Raw genomic sequence first — 14051 nt, 5'->3', positions numbered from 1 at the left:
AAATGGGCCTAGTTTTAAAAGAGCCAGCTAGCAGCTGGCTACTCTTCCTTTCTAGCCTGGGAATGTAAAGCAGACCCTCATTCCTGCTCATTTGTGTGCACAGGGGAAAAGTTATCGAGGGGTTCAGTTCTGCATGCTGTAGAAAATCTAGTGGAGACACTTGGAATCTTTTTAAAGATTCAAAATATTTGGCTACTTTTGAATGAGTATCTGAATTCATACATTCTGAGATGCCTCCTTCTTTCCCCAACCTGCCATCTGTGCACATAACAAGATATAAAAGGCTCATATGACATACGTTGCCTTTTTTATCCTGTTCACAGCACCTTTGGTTATAATTACATGTCTTGAGCACACCTAGTAGGAAATGTTTCCCAGCAGTCCAACCAAACAGAACAACCCAAAGAGCATCTGGCACCCAGACAGAAGCCCCCAGCAACTTTTGTGAAAAAATGACTTTTTTTCCCTGGAAACCTAAAGAAAAATTCCTGATTTGCTACTTACGTATATGATTTGTCAGGAGGAACTTCCCACTAAGAATTTCAGTTCATGTTCTATATATTATACATTGGCCAAGTGTGATTAAAAGCTTTCAGCTGCAGTTTCCATGTACAAAAGATGTTTCATTTACTGAAGTACTGAGATTCTATTTTTTCCATAAAGCAAAAGTTCCTAACATTTCCAGTGGACCAAACATAAATAAAATACTCCCTTGAAGGGGCAAGGAGCACCGGTAACCACAAAAGTCATAAAAGCAATTTGCCTTATCATTTGCTTGCTGCAGCCATTTACTTGTGCATTCCAGGTACTTGTTCATAGCTATTCAAAGGGTAGGACCAAATCTATGTACCTCAGTGAGTTCTTATGGAAATTATCAGTCTCCTTGATTTTAATAATTTTATCTCTCATTTTTACCATAAAAAATTTCAGTCAAGAATCTGCTTGCTTGTCACCATGCTACAAGCTTCTGGCAGCACGTACTCAGTTTAATGACAGTCTTGGTTCTATTCCAACAGATTATTTAAAAGAAAAATGTCCTGATGAAAAAATCAGCTGTATTTAAATAGCTACATAGTCCAACCAGACAACTTGAGGGCTTTGGCTGTTTTTTCCTCTTACAGACCCTTATCGGGCCAATATACACATACACACGGACAGTATTCAATTGAGAGCTTAGCAATGTGTTTGTGCTTAAGTTTCATGATCTGCTGAACACATTACAGTAGGTGCATTACAGAGAATGCATTATTTTGTTGCTCTATGCTTCCATAGCCAGGCTTATTCAAGAGACCAAGGAGCTTAACTTAACACTAGACACCAAAGGTATGCCTTGATTATGTATTTTAAACATGAGTACTTAGAACAAGGATATGTATATACTTTAATACTTGTCAACAATTTACTGTAAAAGCGGTAAGGTGGCTGATAAACTGCCAATTATCCTTCTTCCATGTGCTACATATTTTTGGAGATCCTAACAGTGCTGGAGAAAGGACATCAAATGATGCTTAGAAATGTGATACACATTTTCATTTCACACTCCATCAGTTTTTACAACTAGAGCTCCATGAAATGTATGAGATACTTGGCTAACAGCCATATCTACTGAGGTGTAAAATAAGGATCAGATCTCTTTTTAAAGAGTTTCATTTTCTTTACATGACTAAATCAGATGTTGACCTTTTCCCAAAATATATTGTAAATATTCCATACTTATAGTCATCAATTAATTTTGAATCTCTGAATTGTGTTTTGACCTGTTTTAACAGCTATGTAATCAATACACATTTTTAAAAAAAGTTAGGTAAAGAAAAGTAAACTGATTCACCCTTCCTCAACTGAAATGAAGGTACTGATGTTAAATCATTTTCAATTCTAGTAAGTTCTTTCCCCATCTTGCACCTTGAAAGAAGAAACAAGTGTATTATTGCCTTTAAAATCAGCAAAGCTATGGGCATCAGCAAAAACATATTTTGAATTCAAATTTCGATCTGTCAGAAAAGATTAAAGCTTCATGCATACATAAATGGGAACTATAAAATGATAACAGATACATAGCATGGAATCATTTTGCTTGAAAACAGCTGTTGATTTACCAGTGTAGTAAAGCAGAAAATGTCTTTTACTCACCTCTGTTAGACCAGAAACTTCTCCTTTCGCTAACGGTCTGGTGATGGATGCAGTGTGAACTCTGGCGTCTGACACTGGTTGCCCCTTCATAAAATGTTTTCCAGCTTCATAAATATTCACTTCTACCATCTTACCCATTAACAGAGGATCCTTTGGCACAAGGACCTTTCAAAGAAAGATAGAGACATAATTACTAAATACCACAAGAAACATCAATCTCCAGTTTCCACTCAGAAAACAGATGATAAACATCAGAGAAAATCCTAAAACTTTAAAATATTAGTCATCAGCATACACTGTAGACCCTGACACATTTGACCAATAAGATCTCCAGATTGCATTCTTCAAGAGCTTTGCAGTGTTAACTCAGCATTTTTCAACTCCAACTGTGAGTCCTGTTTTTTGATTGATGAGGAAGTTGGGCCTGAATTGCACCTTTTGAATCCAGACCAAAAGAGTTCCCAAGGGTACTCGTAGTACACAATTCTAATAGCCTGCTGTAAAACTTCCTGTTTTCATGTCCACCCCATAACACTTTTTTAAAAAATGTTTTTGAGTCTGTAAATGCTTCTGGACAGAAATTATGCCCTTGTTTCTCTTTGTGCAGGCCTTTATTTTGACTGTGCAGATCCTTTGCAGTTGAGATGCATGACTGACAATGAATGCCTGTAAAAATGTATGAGTGTGTTTCTTGGGTCAGCAGCTAATGCCATCCTTTCCTGAATTTGCACAAGCAGGATATCAGAAAGTCCCATTTCATAAAAAAGACAACACATAAGAGCTGTTCCTAGCTCATGCATCTTACAAAAGAAAGATCCCAACATACATGAGCAACATTTTTGCTGGAGGAATAAATGGAGTAAAAAGGCTTTAAAAAAGGCTCTAAAATAGACAAGCAGTTAAAAAAGAAAAGTGGAGTAATTTCTTGGCAAAATGACATATTTTACAGTGTTTACAGTGAAAAATTGAATCATGGAAACTTATTTAATCACATTTACTTGAAGCTCATCCACACACAGACTCTCGGAATGAGTCAGACTGGAAGGGACCACAGTAGGTCATCTGGTCCAACTTCCCTGCTCAAGCAGGGCCATCCTAGAGCACACTGCACAGGACTTTTCTGGAATATTGCCAGTGAGGGAGACTCCACAACCTCTCAGGGCAATCTGTTCCAGTGCACAGTCACCCACACAGTAAAGAAGTTCTTCCTCACGTTCAGGTGGAACTTCTGTGCATCAGTTTCTACTCCTTGCCTCTTGTCCTATTGCTTGGCACCACTGAGAAGAGCCTGGTTCTGCCTTCTTGGCACCCTCCCTTCAGATGCTTATATACACTGATGAGGTGTCCTCTCAGTTGTCTCTTCTCAAGGCTGAAAAGGCCCAACTCCCTCAGCCTTTCCTCATAAGAGAGATGTTCCAGTCACTCTTAATCACCTTTATCATTGTCCACTGTACCTGCTCCAGGAGCTCCCTGTCTTGCTTGTACTGTGGAGCCCAGAAATGGACACAGCATGCCAGATGTGGCCTCTCTAGCACTGAGGAGAGCTTTTCAAAGATCACATTCATATATCTGGATTCCTTGATGCTGAAACTGAAATTCCTTAAAAAGGCTTGATTTTTAGACTACATGTGCAGAGGATTTTCAGAGAAAAATTCTGTGCCAACCGCATTTGGAGAGAGAGCATTTTGTTGCCAAACAATGCCTCTCCATTTTCACCTATCACAACCTGATTGTTCCACTTGGAGGAAATCACCACCAGTAGTTTCCCTTTTCCTCTAAAGGCTAAAGGTGTTCAAACCTGTGTTTCCAGATCCTAGGATTCTGCTGAGCTTCCTAAGCATCTTACAAGAAAAGTAGACATTTTTGCCTTTCAGAGATGCGCAAGCTGAGACTAAGCAAACATAAAGCCAGGGTCCTAATGCTGGGACAGTGTTACAATACAACTAGATCAGAGTTCTTCCCATGTAATTCATCACAGGCAAATTTAATTTGAAGGAAAATTAGGTGGCTAAGTGTATCACTGGGCTTGTGACTGCTGTAAATCTTGATGTCTCCATATGCAAAAGGGCAGTAACTAAATATAAATGCAACTTCAGAAAAAGGAAGAGGTTAAGTGAAAATATCTGGGAGGTACTGTAAACAACCAAGCAGCCAGGCTTGACATACACTCAGACATTTTTCTGATACCATTATTTGTTAGGGAGAAAATCCTCAACCATATTTCTAAGAAACAAAAGCTACACCAACAGAAACCATCATCTTGATAGTTGATCTGGCAAAGTACCCTTTAGTCAGTTCAGACTACTCTGTTCAATGAAAACTATATTACCAAAGCCTCCACAAATGTAAGCTGCAGCCCTAGCAGGAAATCTGTCAGTTTAGCTCTATCGATGTGGCTTTAATAGCAAATTCTTTTAATATAGATGAGCTTAGTGAAGAGAGATCAGGTTTGGTAACTATTTGAGTTAATAGAACCTTACATCAGGACTCTGAGCTTCACCTTCTAAGAATATATAATATGATACTTAGTGACTCTAGAGTGGTTTTCAATTTACTATCGTTCAATTTACTGCTAGTAATCATAGTCATTAGCACCAAGTCCTGTGCTTACCTGGGTGAGCAGTAGGATATTATCCTTGTGAAACACACCCTGCACAGGACTTTAGGGAAAAGACTTACATTTTAATAACGAAAAGTATTTCTTGCATAACTGAATTCAAAATTACTCCCTATGTATGTTACTATGTGTATTTTGTGTATTCTTTACCAGTCCCGGTTGGGAGCTGTATTAGGTGCTGTACAAACACAACACAAAACATCAACACATTTTTTTTTTCCCCGTACATATTGCTCTTCATTTAGTTAATTAGGCTTTCATAAAACAAGCATTGAACACTAAAAAGCCCCAAGCAATTTCTTTTTAATCTCTATATGGAAGTCAGTGTTCCTCAAATCTGACTGATATGCTACAAAAGCAAGGAACCACTAGTGATACACAAGACTTAGACAAGAAGTTAAATATGTAAAAAACAAAGAGGAGATTTATCAAAAAAAGAGAAAGTGAGGAAAAAATAATTAGTGAACCAGATACCTAATAGAAACAGATATTTTATGAATAGCAATGTTACTTACTACTAAGCAGAAATAAATAAACGCTGTAACATAACCCAAAACCAGAAGAAACCACTATTGGTGACTATGTAAGCACAACCATCATCTATAGCCTCTTCAGTTTCAGACAACTGAATACCTAAAGGTAGCAAAAGCAAGCTGTAGATAGCTCAGTGCAAGGAAACAGACAAAACCCAAAGGCAAAATGAAAATATAATCATGATGATTCAGAAAATCAAACTTTATTGGGTCTTAGCAAGTCATCTGCTTCTGAGCAAAAGTAGTAATTCTGCAAAATAAATGTACTTTCTTCCTAGCTCAAAGACAATCTTTTTGTGTGGAAAGAATTCCCTTATAGAAACTACATAGAAAGGAACAACAAAAAATAGAAGGAAGGGATGCCATTCAGGAGGGCCTAAACAAGCTTGAGTAGTGGGCCTATGGGAACCTAATGAGGTTCAACAAGTTCAAGTGTAAGGTGCTGCACCAGGATTGGCAATCCCAGACAGCAGTACAGACCAGGAGAAGAACTTATTGAGCACAGCCCTGCCGAGAAGGACTTGAGGGTTCTGGGGGATGAGAGGCTGAATGGATGAGTGCATGAGGAATGTGCAAAATGTGTACTTGCAGCCCAGAAAGCCAATTGTATCCTCGGCTGCATCAAAAGGAGGGTGATCCGGCAAAGTACCACGCTTTGTCAAGGTCGGTAATTCTGCCCCTCTACTCTGGTGAGACCTCTCTGGAGTCTGGAGTTGTCAGCATATGACAGACGTGGACACAGAGCAGATCCAGAGGAGGGTCACAAAGGGGGAACAATTTTAAACTAAAAGAGATTTAGATTAGATATTAGGAAGAAAATCTATATTCAGGAGGGCAGTGAGGCACTGGAACAGGTTGCCCAGAGAAGTTAGGGACACCTCATCCCTGGAAGAGTTCCAGGCCAAGTTGGATGGGACTCTGAGCAACCTGGTCTAGAGTGTGGCACCCCTGCCCATGGCAAAAGGGTTCAAACTAGATGATCTTCAAGGTCCCTTCCAACCCAAACCATTTTATGATTCTATGAGATACAACATACCATGACAAAGTGGTAATCTAAGGAATTTTCTGACCCTTCTACTGCTAGAATTTTTTATTTTTTCAAATTGCATTGCCTGAAATGCCTTTCAGAAAGATGTATGGAAACTATAATGACTCAACTATTCAGAAAACAATGCTTTGGGGACCCAGTAATTAACATTACTGTAATAATTAACAGCTTCTTAAACCATGCTGTATACTCAAACAGCCACTGTACATTTCTTAATGTAATTTCAGGTTAATTATATTTACACAACAGAAACAAAATATCTCATAAACAAGTCTTGTTGATCACATGTTTCCTGGAAAATTCTTATTTCTTTCTTTTTTTTTTTTTTATACCATAACACACTGTGCTGCTGAGATTATCAGAAAGCAAAGATAAAACAAAAAGATGTTATTTGGTTTATTTAGCTGTACCTGCTCATAGAAAGGATTGTGAGCAACGTAGTAATTGGAGTCAAACGATTCTTCTGTTACCAGAACTCTCTGCCTCTCACCAACCTGGAAAATAGAACATGAGAGAGATGACTCAAAAAGGAAAAATAAGGAATTATGCTGAGAACTGCAACTACAAACAAATGCTCTTAGATGAAATAATCAAATTCTCTGAGGAAATTCTGTGTCAGCAAGAAAGTGGAACAGGAAAAGCTCTACTTTAAACAATCTAAAACTGACAGGGTTAAAAGTCAGAATTAAGGGCTAGAACCGTGGGGCTATAATGGTTTAACATGAAAATCATGTCCAGAAATATACACCAATTTTTACTTATTAGGATGATAACAAATAAAAATGTCAGATGTGCACAGAGTCCATTACATCTTCATCCAACTAACGAAAAAATTGTGCAATCAATCACCCAAAAGGTATATTTTCTTTAAAAGCTGCACTTGTTATTTGCAATGCTAGGGCATGTCTTTATCCCTTTTTGGTGATCTCACTAAGCTGTGCTCGCAAGATCACGCTGATTTCCATGACAGTGGAGCCAACACTGCATATTACAAAGACTCAAGAAGAAGAGTTTTTAACAACTCATAGACACAGCAATATTAAAGGCAAAATGGTGTAAAAAGCCCTTTGTTTCAGTTAAAATTCCCAACTTCCAAATGCTCCAACACAGTTTAAGGGAAGCACCAGTTTTACAATTAGTTAAATGAAAGATGCCAAGACAAATCAGTTGCATATAGGGGCCAAGTAGATATGAAACAAAATCTGAATTTCCCCAAAGTTCCAAATCTCCCACACAGCACCTTTTGATTTTGCCCATTACTGAGTTGTGTAATGAAAATGTATAGCTTAATTTCTGCAAACCTTGAAGACATTTAGCTCACATTTTTAGTCTGAGCCCGTATCTATTTTTTTCCATCTAAATGTGCCCTGGATTATTTCCAAACTATTTGACAAATGCATTCTGCAAATTACAACTGTCTAGCAAGTTAAATTTACTCACTGCTTTTATTACTATTTTGAGACTCAAAAAGGTTTCACATTTTACTCTGAATTTTTAATATCTATGAGTAAAGTACATTTAAGACCCTGCCCCCTCCCTAAAAACTTCCACCACATCCTAGTGGCAGCTGTTATATAGAAGTTTTAAGGCCTCCATCATAAGGTTGATGTGAACTAGCAAAAACTTGCAGATCAGATAATAATGTTTTGATTCTTTAAGGTACAAGCAGTAAAAGATAAGATTAGAAGTTTCTCTAACAGTCAATGACAGGAAATAGAACATTAAGAAATAAAAACAGCAATATCACACCTACATTATAGTATACATATAATGTATATATGCATATATATATATACACACACACACACGATACCTATATATTTCTGCACTCACTGAACAGAAAGACTTCATAGAATAACTCTTGCCTTCTCTTCCATGTGCACATATCTAAATATTCCCAAAGTAAATGCTGGAGAGCAAGGGAGACAGCAAGTACCCAGCTCATTTCCTCAAAGGCAGTTAGAGTTCATTCTCAGGACTACAAGTATGGGGTACAACAGAAGGGGCAAAATCCCTGACTTCCAGACCCAGTAACAGAATTCTAATAGTAGAAAAGATTTATATGTTTGTGTACTTTTAAGAGGTGTTTAGGAATTGTTTATAGCACATTTAGAATTTCCATTCATGTTTCTCTGGGAAGTCTGAAATTACACATAACAACAGGCACAACATACTCAAATTTTAGTAAAAATTCAGTGTAACCAACAGTGAGGTGGTTTTTTTTTAATTATAACAGTTGTTCAGTTCAAATCCCCAAAGGAGTTTTGCAAAACATGTCAATATGACACTTAAGATATCTACTCCAATAATACAATTTCCCCTAAACTGAGAGGTTGTGTTACTTCTGTAATGTTTGAAACCATAGTTTTTAAAAACCTCAACTCAATATCTGCTGTAGCATTGAAGTGCTAAAGTCTCAGATGTCACGTGATATTATGAAAAAGGGAAGGACAAAATCAGCAACATTCACCCTCAGGCAAACATGGTACCACTGAACAGCACCAAGGCCAATCACCAAGTCATGTCCTCACATTGTATTCATTATTTACTGATATCAAAACTGATAGCAAAACTGGCTCAAAGCAATACTGGGCCTGTAACTCATTTCACAATTGTCTTGTGGTTCCCTGGATCTCTCTGGTCATAACATTCTGCCATTATTGTCGCTACAAATCCTGTCTGTGAGGCAGACTGAGCTACATGTGTTATCTTCATACTCTCAGATGAAAGAATGGCAACCATACTATAAAAAAAAATAAATAAAAAAAAATCAGAGGGAAGAAGAAAAGAACACCTGTGTTAGATCATTTGAGATAAACGGTGGTTTCTTCACAGACACGTTGCCAGTTTTTCTCATCTTGGCTTCCATAAGCAAAAGAGCTCAGGTCTCCATGTCCCAGTGGGTTAGACAGAGCTTCTGGGCTCAGAATTTCTCGGGAATGGGAGGAAATCAGGAAGACTAAATTTGTAACACAGCATCAGAACTGTGGCATTTAAATTGAGCACCAGAAGTGCTGAGGAGCCAAACAGCCTATACCAATTTACAATACACACATACAGACAGACAGGCACACAAGACTAAGACAGCACACTGTATGGAATGCAGGTAAACCCAGTAATTGTTCACTTGATGAAGTTACTGGATTTGTAGCCTTGGCCAAGACTGAACTCACAGAAAGATACAATATTCAGCCATTTGCAGATTCCTTTGCCATAACAACAGAAAAGGAAAATTCCATTTAATGAGTTAGGCCATTGAGTATTCATGATCTACAAGACTAATTGACTACATGCATTTGTAAGACAGAAAATGACTATCTATCCTGCATCCAAGTATAATTAAGAAGAAATGTAAGTACGCAGAATGCAGCTTTGGTATTGAAATTTGTTCAAGAAGTGGAATATGTCATCATTTCTGCAATTATTCCCCTGGGATCTCTAAGTGTCTAAGTTTCACCCCTCTCAGAATTTAAATATGCAGAAACCAGACATGATATCTAATAACAGTCATAATTATAATAACCTTTGATGATTTTTTTTCAGGCATGTACCAGCAGAAGTAGTTCAGTATCTTATTTTTATTCCTATTCTTTCATCTGCTTCCACAGGTAAACACGAGTTCCAGCTCTCAGGGAACTACAATTCTGCCAAAGCATCTGGAACTTAGGAAACTCAGCCCTGGCATCTCAATTTGGAAAGATTTCCTATAGAAACATTACTTTTCTTTTTTTCATTATGGATGGCAGTATGAAAATTCTTATGAATGACAGCAAAAACACTTGTCTGGCAAACTCCCCCATCCCAAGTTGGACTGGTCACATAACTTACACAAAGAGAATTTGTTTTCACCAAAAACAGCACAATATCCCTGCTGGTCATATCACTTCCTACACTGAAACAGTTACCAGGAAGTTTGTAAATCTCAGAGTTAGCAATCAAATCACTTAGAAACTTTTATTTCTTTTTCATTTATCCTACAGGAAATTCTGACATGATAACTCTTTAACTCAGTTTTTCCTTTACCGGAAACCATGAAAAGCAGTTTTTCCAGCTGGCTAATTTTATAAAATAATTGAACAGTAAGAAATTTCCAAAATCCTTCTTGGCGGCAGTCAAATTAAGTTTCTTTTTTAACCAAAACTGACTGAATCACCTAAAACACAAGAGTGGTTTTTGAACTCTGCAATAGTTTGGTTGCAAAGGACTGTCCCTATTTTACATGCTTTGACAGAATATTGCTACAGTGGCCTGCTGTGATTATATTTAAGATAATTTATATCCCTAATTTTTTTTTTACTTAATGAAAACTATGATTGCACCGGTTTTGATTTATTACTTATTACAGCCAGAGCATGTAGTGCATGATCTCTCTCATTGTTTTCTTCTCATTCTTTTATCTGAATTTTGTTAGTTTTGTTTGTATGAGCCTCTGTTTGGCTAAAAAAATATAAATTAATAACCACTATATTTCTATACTTCTCCCAAAGAAGATAGCACACTGCACATGCAGCACCTCCATTGATTTAGAGACAGTTCCCAAAGCCTCCTTCAGGTTGAATTCAATTCATAGTGGAATTGATGAGCATCTCTCAATTCATGTTGAAGGAGGCTGGCTTGGATTCTGACCCCAATCATTATGGAACATACTTAGTGCAAGGCTTGGAAGCCACATAAAAAGCTGTTTTCCTGTATTTGTTATTTAAATACATCATAAAGCAGGCAATAAAAAATACACACTGTCACAATTCACGTGTGTATGTTTTAGCAGATTATTCTGATATAGAGAATATTTCTAGTAAACATGCATACTTTGACCTTTACTATGTATAGCAAAGTTTAAGCAAAAGTAATTTAGAAATGTTCATTCTACATCAGTTTTGGTGTACTTCTCTCCTGATTTTTCAGTTGCAGTCTAATCATTTTAAATATATTTTAATAATTACGCAGATGATGTGTTCTTCCCCATAAAGCAGGCAAGAGCTGCAGGACCTACTTTTTATGAATCAAGTGAGTCCTTCTGTAAGTAGAAGTCAAATTTCTTGAAAATTATAATTAAGCACTCTTTAAGTCTTTTATTTATACATTGTAGATACTTTCTCCTCCTAACAGAGAAGTCTAAGTGCACCACAACCTCCCTGAAAAAAGATGAAGTTCGTAGAAACTTCCAAAATGGTCTGGTTTTGATGACACCAGAACACATCTCTTTTCAAACTCTCCTTTGTACTGCTTTGTTCAGCTATGCAGCACTGCTCCTCCAAATTTAGGGTGTGTACCCTTTCTGAAGGTAGTACAGGAGAATGGACTTGTCTCAGAGCTTTTCTACAAAGTTGTTAGGGTTTTAAATGTGGAGACTGGAAGACAGTAACATTCAAATAGTTCAGCTCCTGAGCATGACAATTTTTATGCCAGGATAAAAATTCTTTTCAGCACACAGCATAGACAGCTGCTACTTCACTAGGGCTTATGTTATGACTGCTGTCCAATTCCAGATGGGTAGGTGCCTCCTTTTTATTACATTATGTTCAGTGCATAACCCTGTACAGAAATGCAGTAACACAGTGACAGGAGAATTTAAAATTCTGTATCGTTTACTTCATACAATAATTAATCACGTTAATCTTTATAACATGTATCTGGCCCATTTTACACCTGAGGAAAGAAACAGAGAACCTGACCACTCCAGTGCTTCAGAGTAAGCAGCAGATTTCACCACATGGATTTCATGTATTCCTACTTCCTCCTCCCAGACCTAGACATTGCTGCCTCAGTACTACAACACCACTGATCAGCAACAAAACCAAAATTCTCAATCTCTTACGTAGATCACAGAGCTATGGATGCTCTTAAAATAAATTTGTGAATCGACAGTGGATGTTACTGGTCCCCCTATACACATCAGACTGTTTTGTACTTACGTCCAATGCGCTAATTTTACCATTTCACACTTGCTATGAGTCAGTGTTTTTCCCTTACTTACACTGCTCAGTTTTTTTGCAGCCTTGGAAACAGCATTGGGTGGTCTTCTTCACACACAGAACAGCATTTGGCTCTTAACTAGTGAACTCTAGAATCCCAAGTGAAAAGCAGACAATGTTCATCAAGGTGTCTCATTTCACTGTCAACCAATACAGCTTTGTTAAACCACTAATATTAAACTGCCCATCTTTACACAAAGCTGTCAAAATTTTACTTCAAAATGTTTGATTTATAAAATGTCTAAGCAAATGGCCTATTTTTTAAATTTTGTTTTAGGCACACTTGCTTCAGACACACTGCTCTTTCCACAGCATCATTCAAAATTCAGAATGGACACAGGCAACAGATGCCCACAGAACAAACTCTTTCAACCAGTTTCCAGGCTGGCTTGAGACTGTGCAAGCAGGAAAGAAGGATTAGATATAAATTAAAAGACAGCCAGCTCTAATAGTACACAATCAGCATAACAAAAAAGTGTCTCAGGCCTTCAGCAGCAGGCAGTGCAGCTCATTATAAGCAAGTGAACCCCTTCTCTTTGGTCCCCTTACGAATTCGTTGGCATAGCTATGGGGGAGGGGAAAGGTAGGGAGAGAAGGAGGCGAGAGATAGAAGTAGACTGCTTCTGCTGTCTTGGCCCATTGCTCACGCTTCAGGGTAAATAGATCCTTTCTATTACTGTGCACCTGCATCTGACTGCTTCATTTTGATTTGGTCTCCTGCTGTGAAAATGTAGCTTCTCCCAGCACATACAAACTCTGCCATGCAGCTCAGATGAAAATTATATTCAGAGATGTGAGCGGTGACCTAAAAATGACAACTGGTCCTCAAAATATCTGATTCCTTTTAAATTCTGTAAGTTTGCATTTTGCTTGTCTCTTCTTTTCATTGCCTAGAAAGGGGGTAATAAAAGTAGTATGTTGACAAGTCTGTCATACTACCTTTCTAAATTTCATTGACTGTGTACAATATTATAAAAGGAAATAAAGTCTTCTGAAACAGAAGATATATTTCGCCCCAAAAGCAGTCTCTCTCATTTTGATCTTTCTATTGTAAACCTGGGCATAAGCAGTAAAAGGATGAGGTGTCAGAATCTGGCTTTATTCTGGCTCTGGCACAGCGTTGCTAAGGCACTCCATCTGATTTCTTGTGGCCTCTGAAACTCTGTTTCCACACATGCAAAATCCAATTCTGATTGTTACACAGAGTAGTGACCACAAAGATGGGGAAGTTGCTACAGTATTATAAAATACTCTATGCAGAACTGGTATTTGAAACTATCATATTGCATGAGCAGTCAAGCAACTACCTTAATCTAATTGTGGCAAAAGCCTCTCCCCTTGTTTTTTCAGATGATTTTACAGTCCCCATAAAACTGTGGCAAATACCTATAGAAGAAGTCCAAATGAAAAGATCAGCTCAAAATAGGAACAAGAAACATCTGAAAAGGTAAAATATGTTTAAGGTTTTCCTTTCATACCCAAAATATTTTGCAAATGAAACAAAAAACTAGACAAAGAGTTTTCCCCTAAGGAAACCTGACATTTAAAATATAAATATGGGAAAACATACTATCAATGTTGATCTTGTAGAATGGAGGATGGCATTTAGGAGAGTATTTTTAAAATATTTTCAGCTTCCACTCAATTTGGCAATCAGATTATGGTGTAATGAGTAAACAAATATTCTTTAAATTTCATTGGTTTTTTTTTTCTAACAAGCTAAGCCTGTGGTGAATTGAGGCAACCAA

General features: G+C 37.5%; 1 protein-coding gene across 3 annotated transcripts in view; it reads right to left on the bottom strand.

Moving 5' to 3' along the window:
- CDKAL1 (CDK5 regulatory subunit associated protein 1 like 1) overlaps positions 1 to 14051 on the bottom strand; it is a 407608-nt gene that overhangs the window by 24459 nt on the left and 369098 nt on the right. For all 3 annotated transcript variants that reach the window (XM_050328712.1, XM_050328692.1, XM_050328703.1), the window contains 2 exons: positions 6739 to 6822; positions 2131 to 2295 (listed from right to left, as the gene is read on the bottom strand). In XM_050328712.1, the coding sequence (XP_050184669.1) occupies positions 2131 to 2295; positions 6739 to 6822 (249 nt within the window). The remainder of the gene's footprint in view (positions 1 to 2130; positions 2296 to 6738; positions 6823 to 14051) is intronic.

This window comes from Myiozetetes cayanensis, unplaced genomic scaffold (assembly GCF_022539395.1).
Source record: "Myiozetetes cayanensis isolate MyiCay16 unplaced genomic scaffold, myiCay2020 scf1, whole genome shotgun sequence".
NCBI classification, from domain to species: domain Eukaryota; kingdom Metazoa; phylum Chordata; class Aves; order Passeriformes; family Tyrannidae; genus Myiozetetes; species Myiozetetes cayanensis.
The sequence above is the reverse complement of the archived record's forward strand: the minus strand, read 5'-3'. Positions and strand labels throughout refer to the sequence as shown.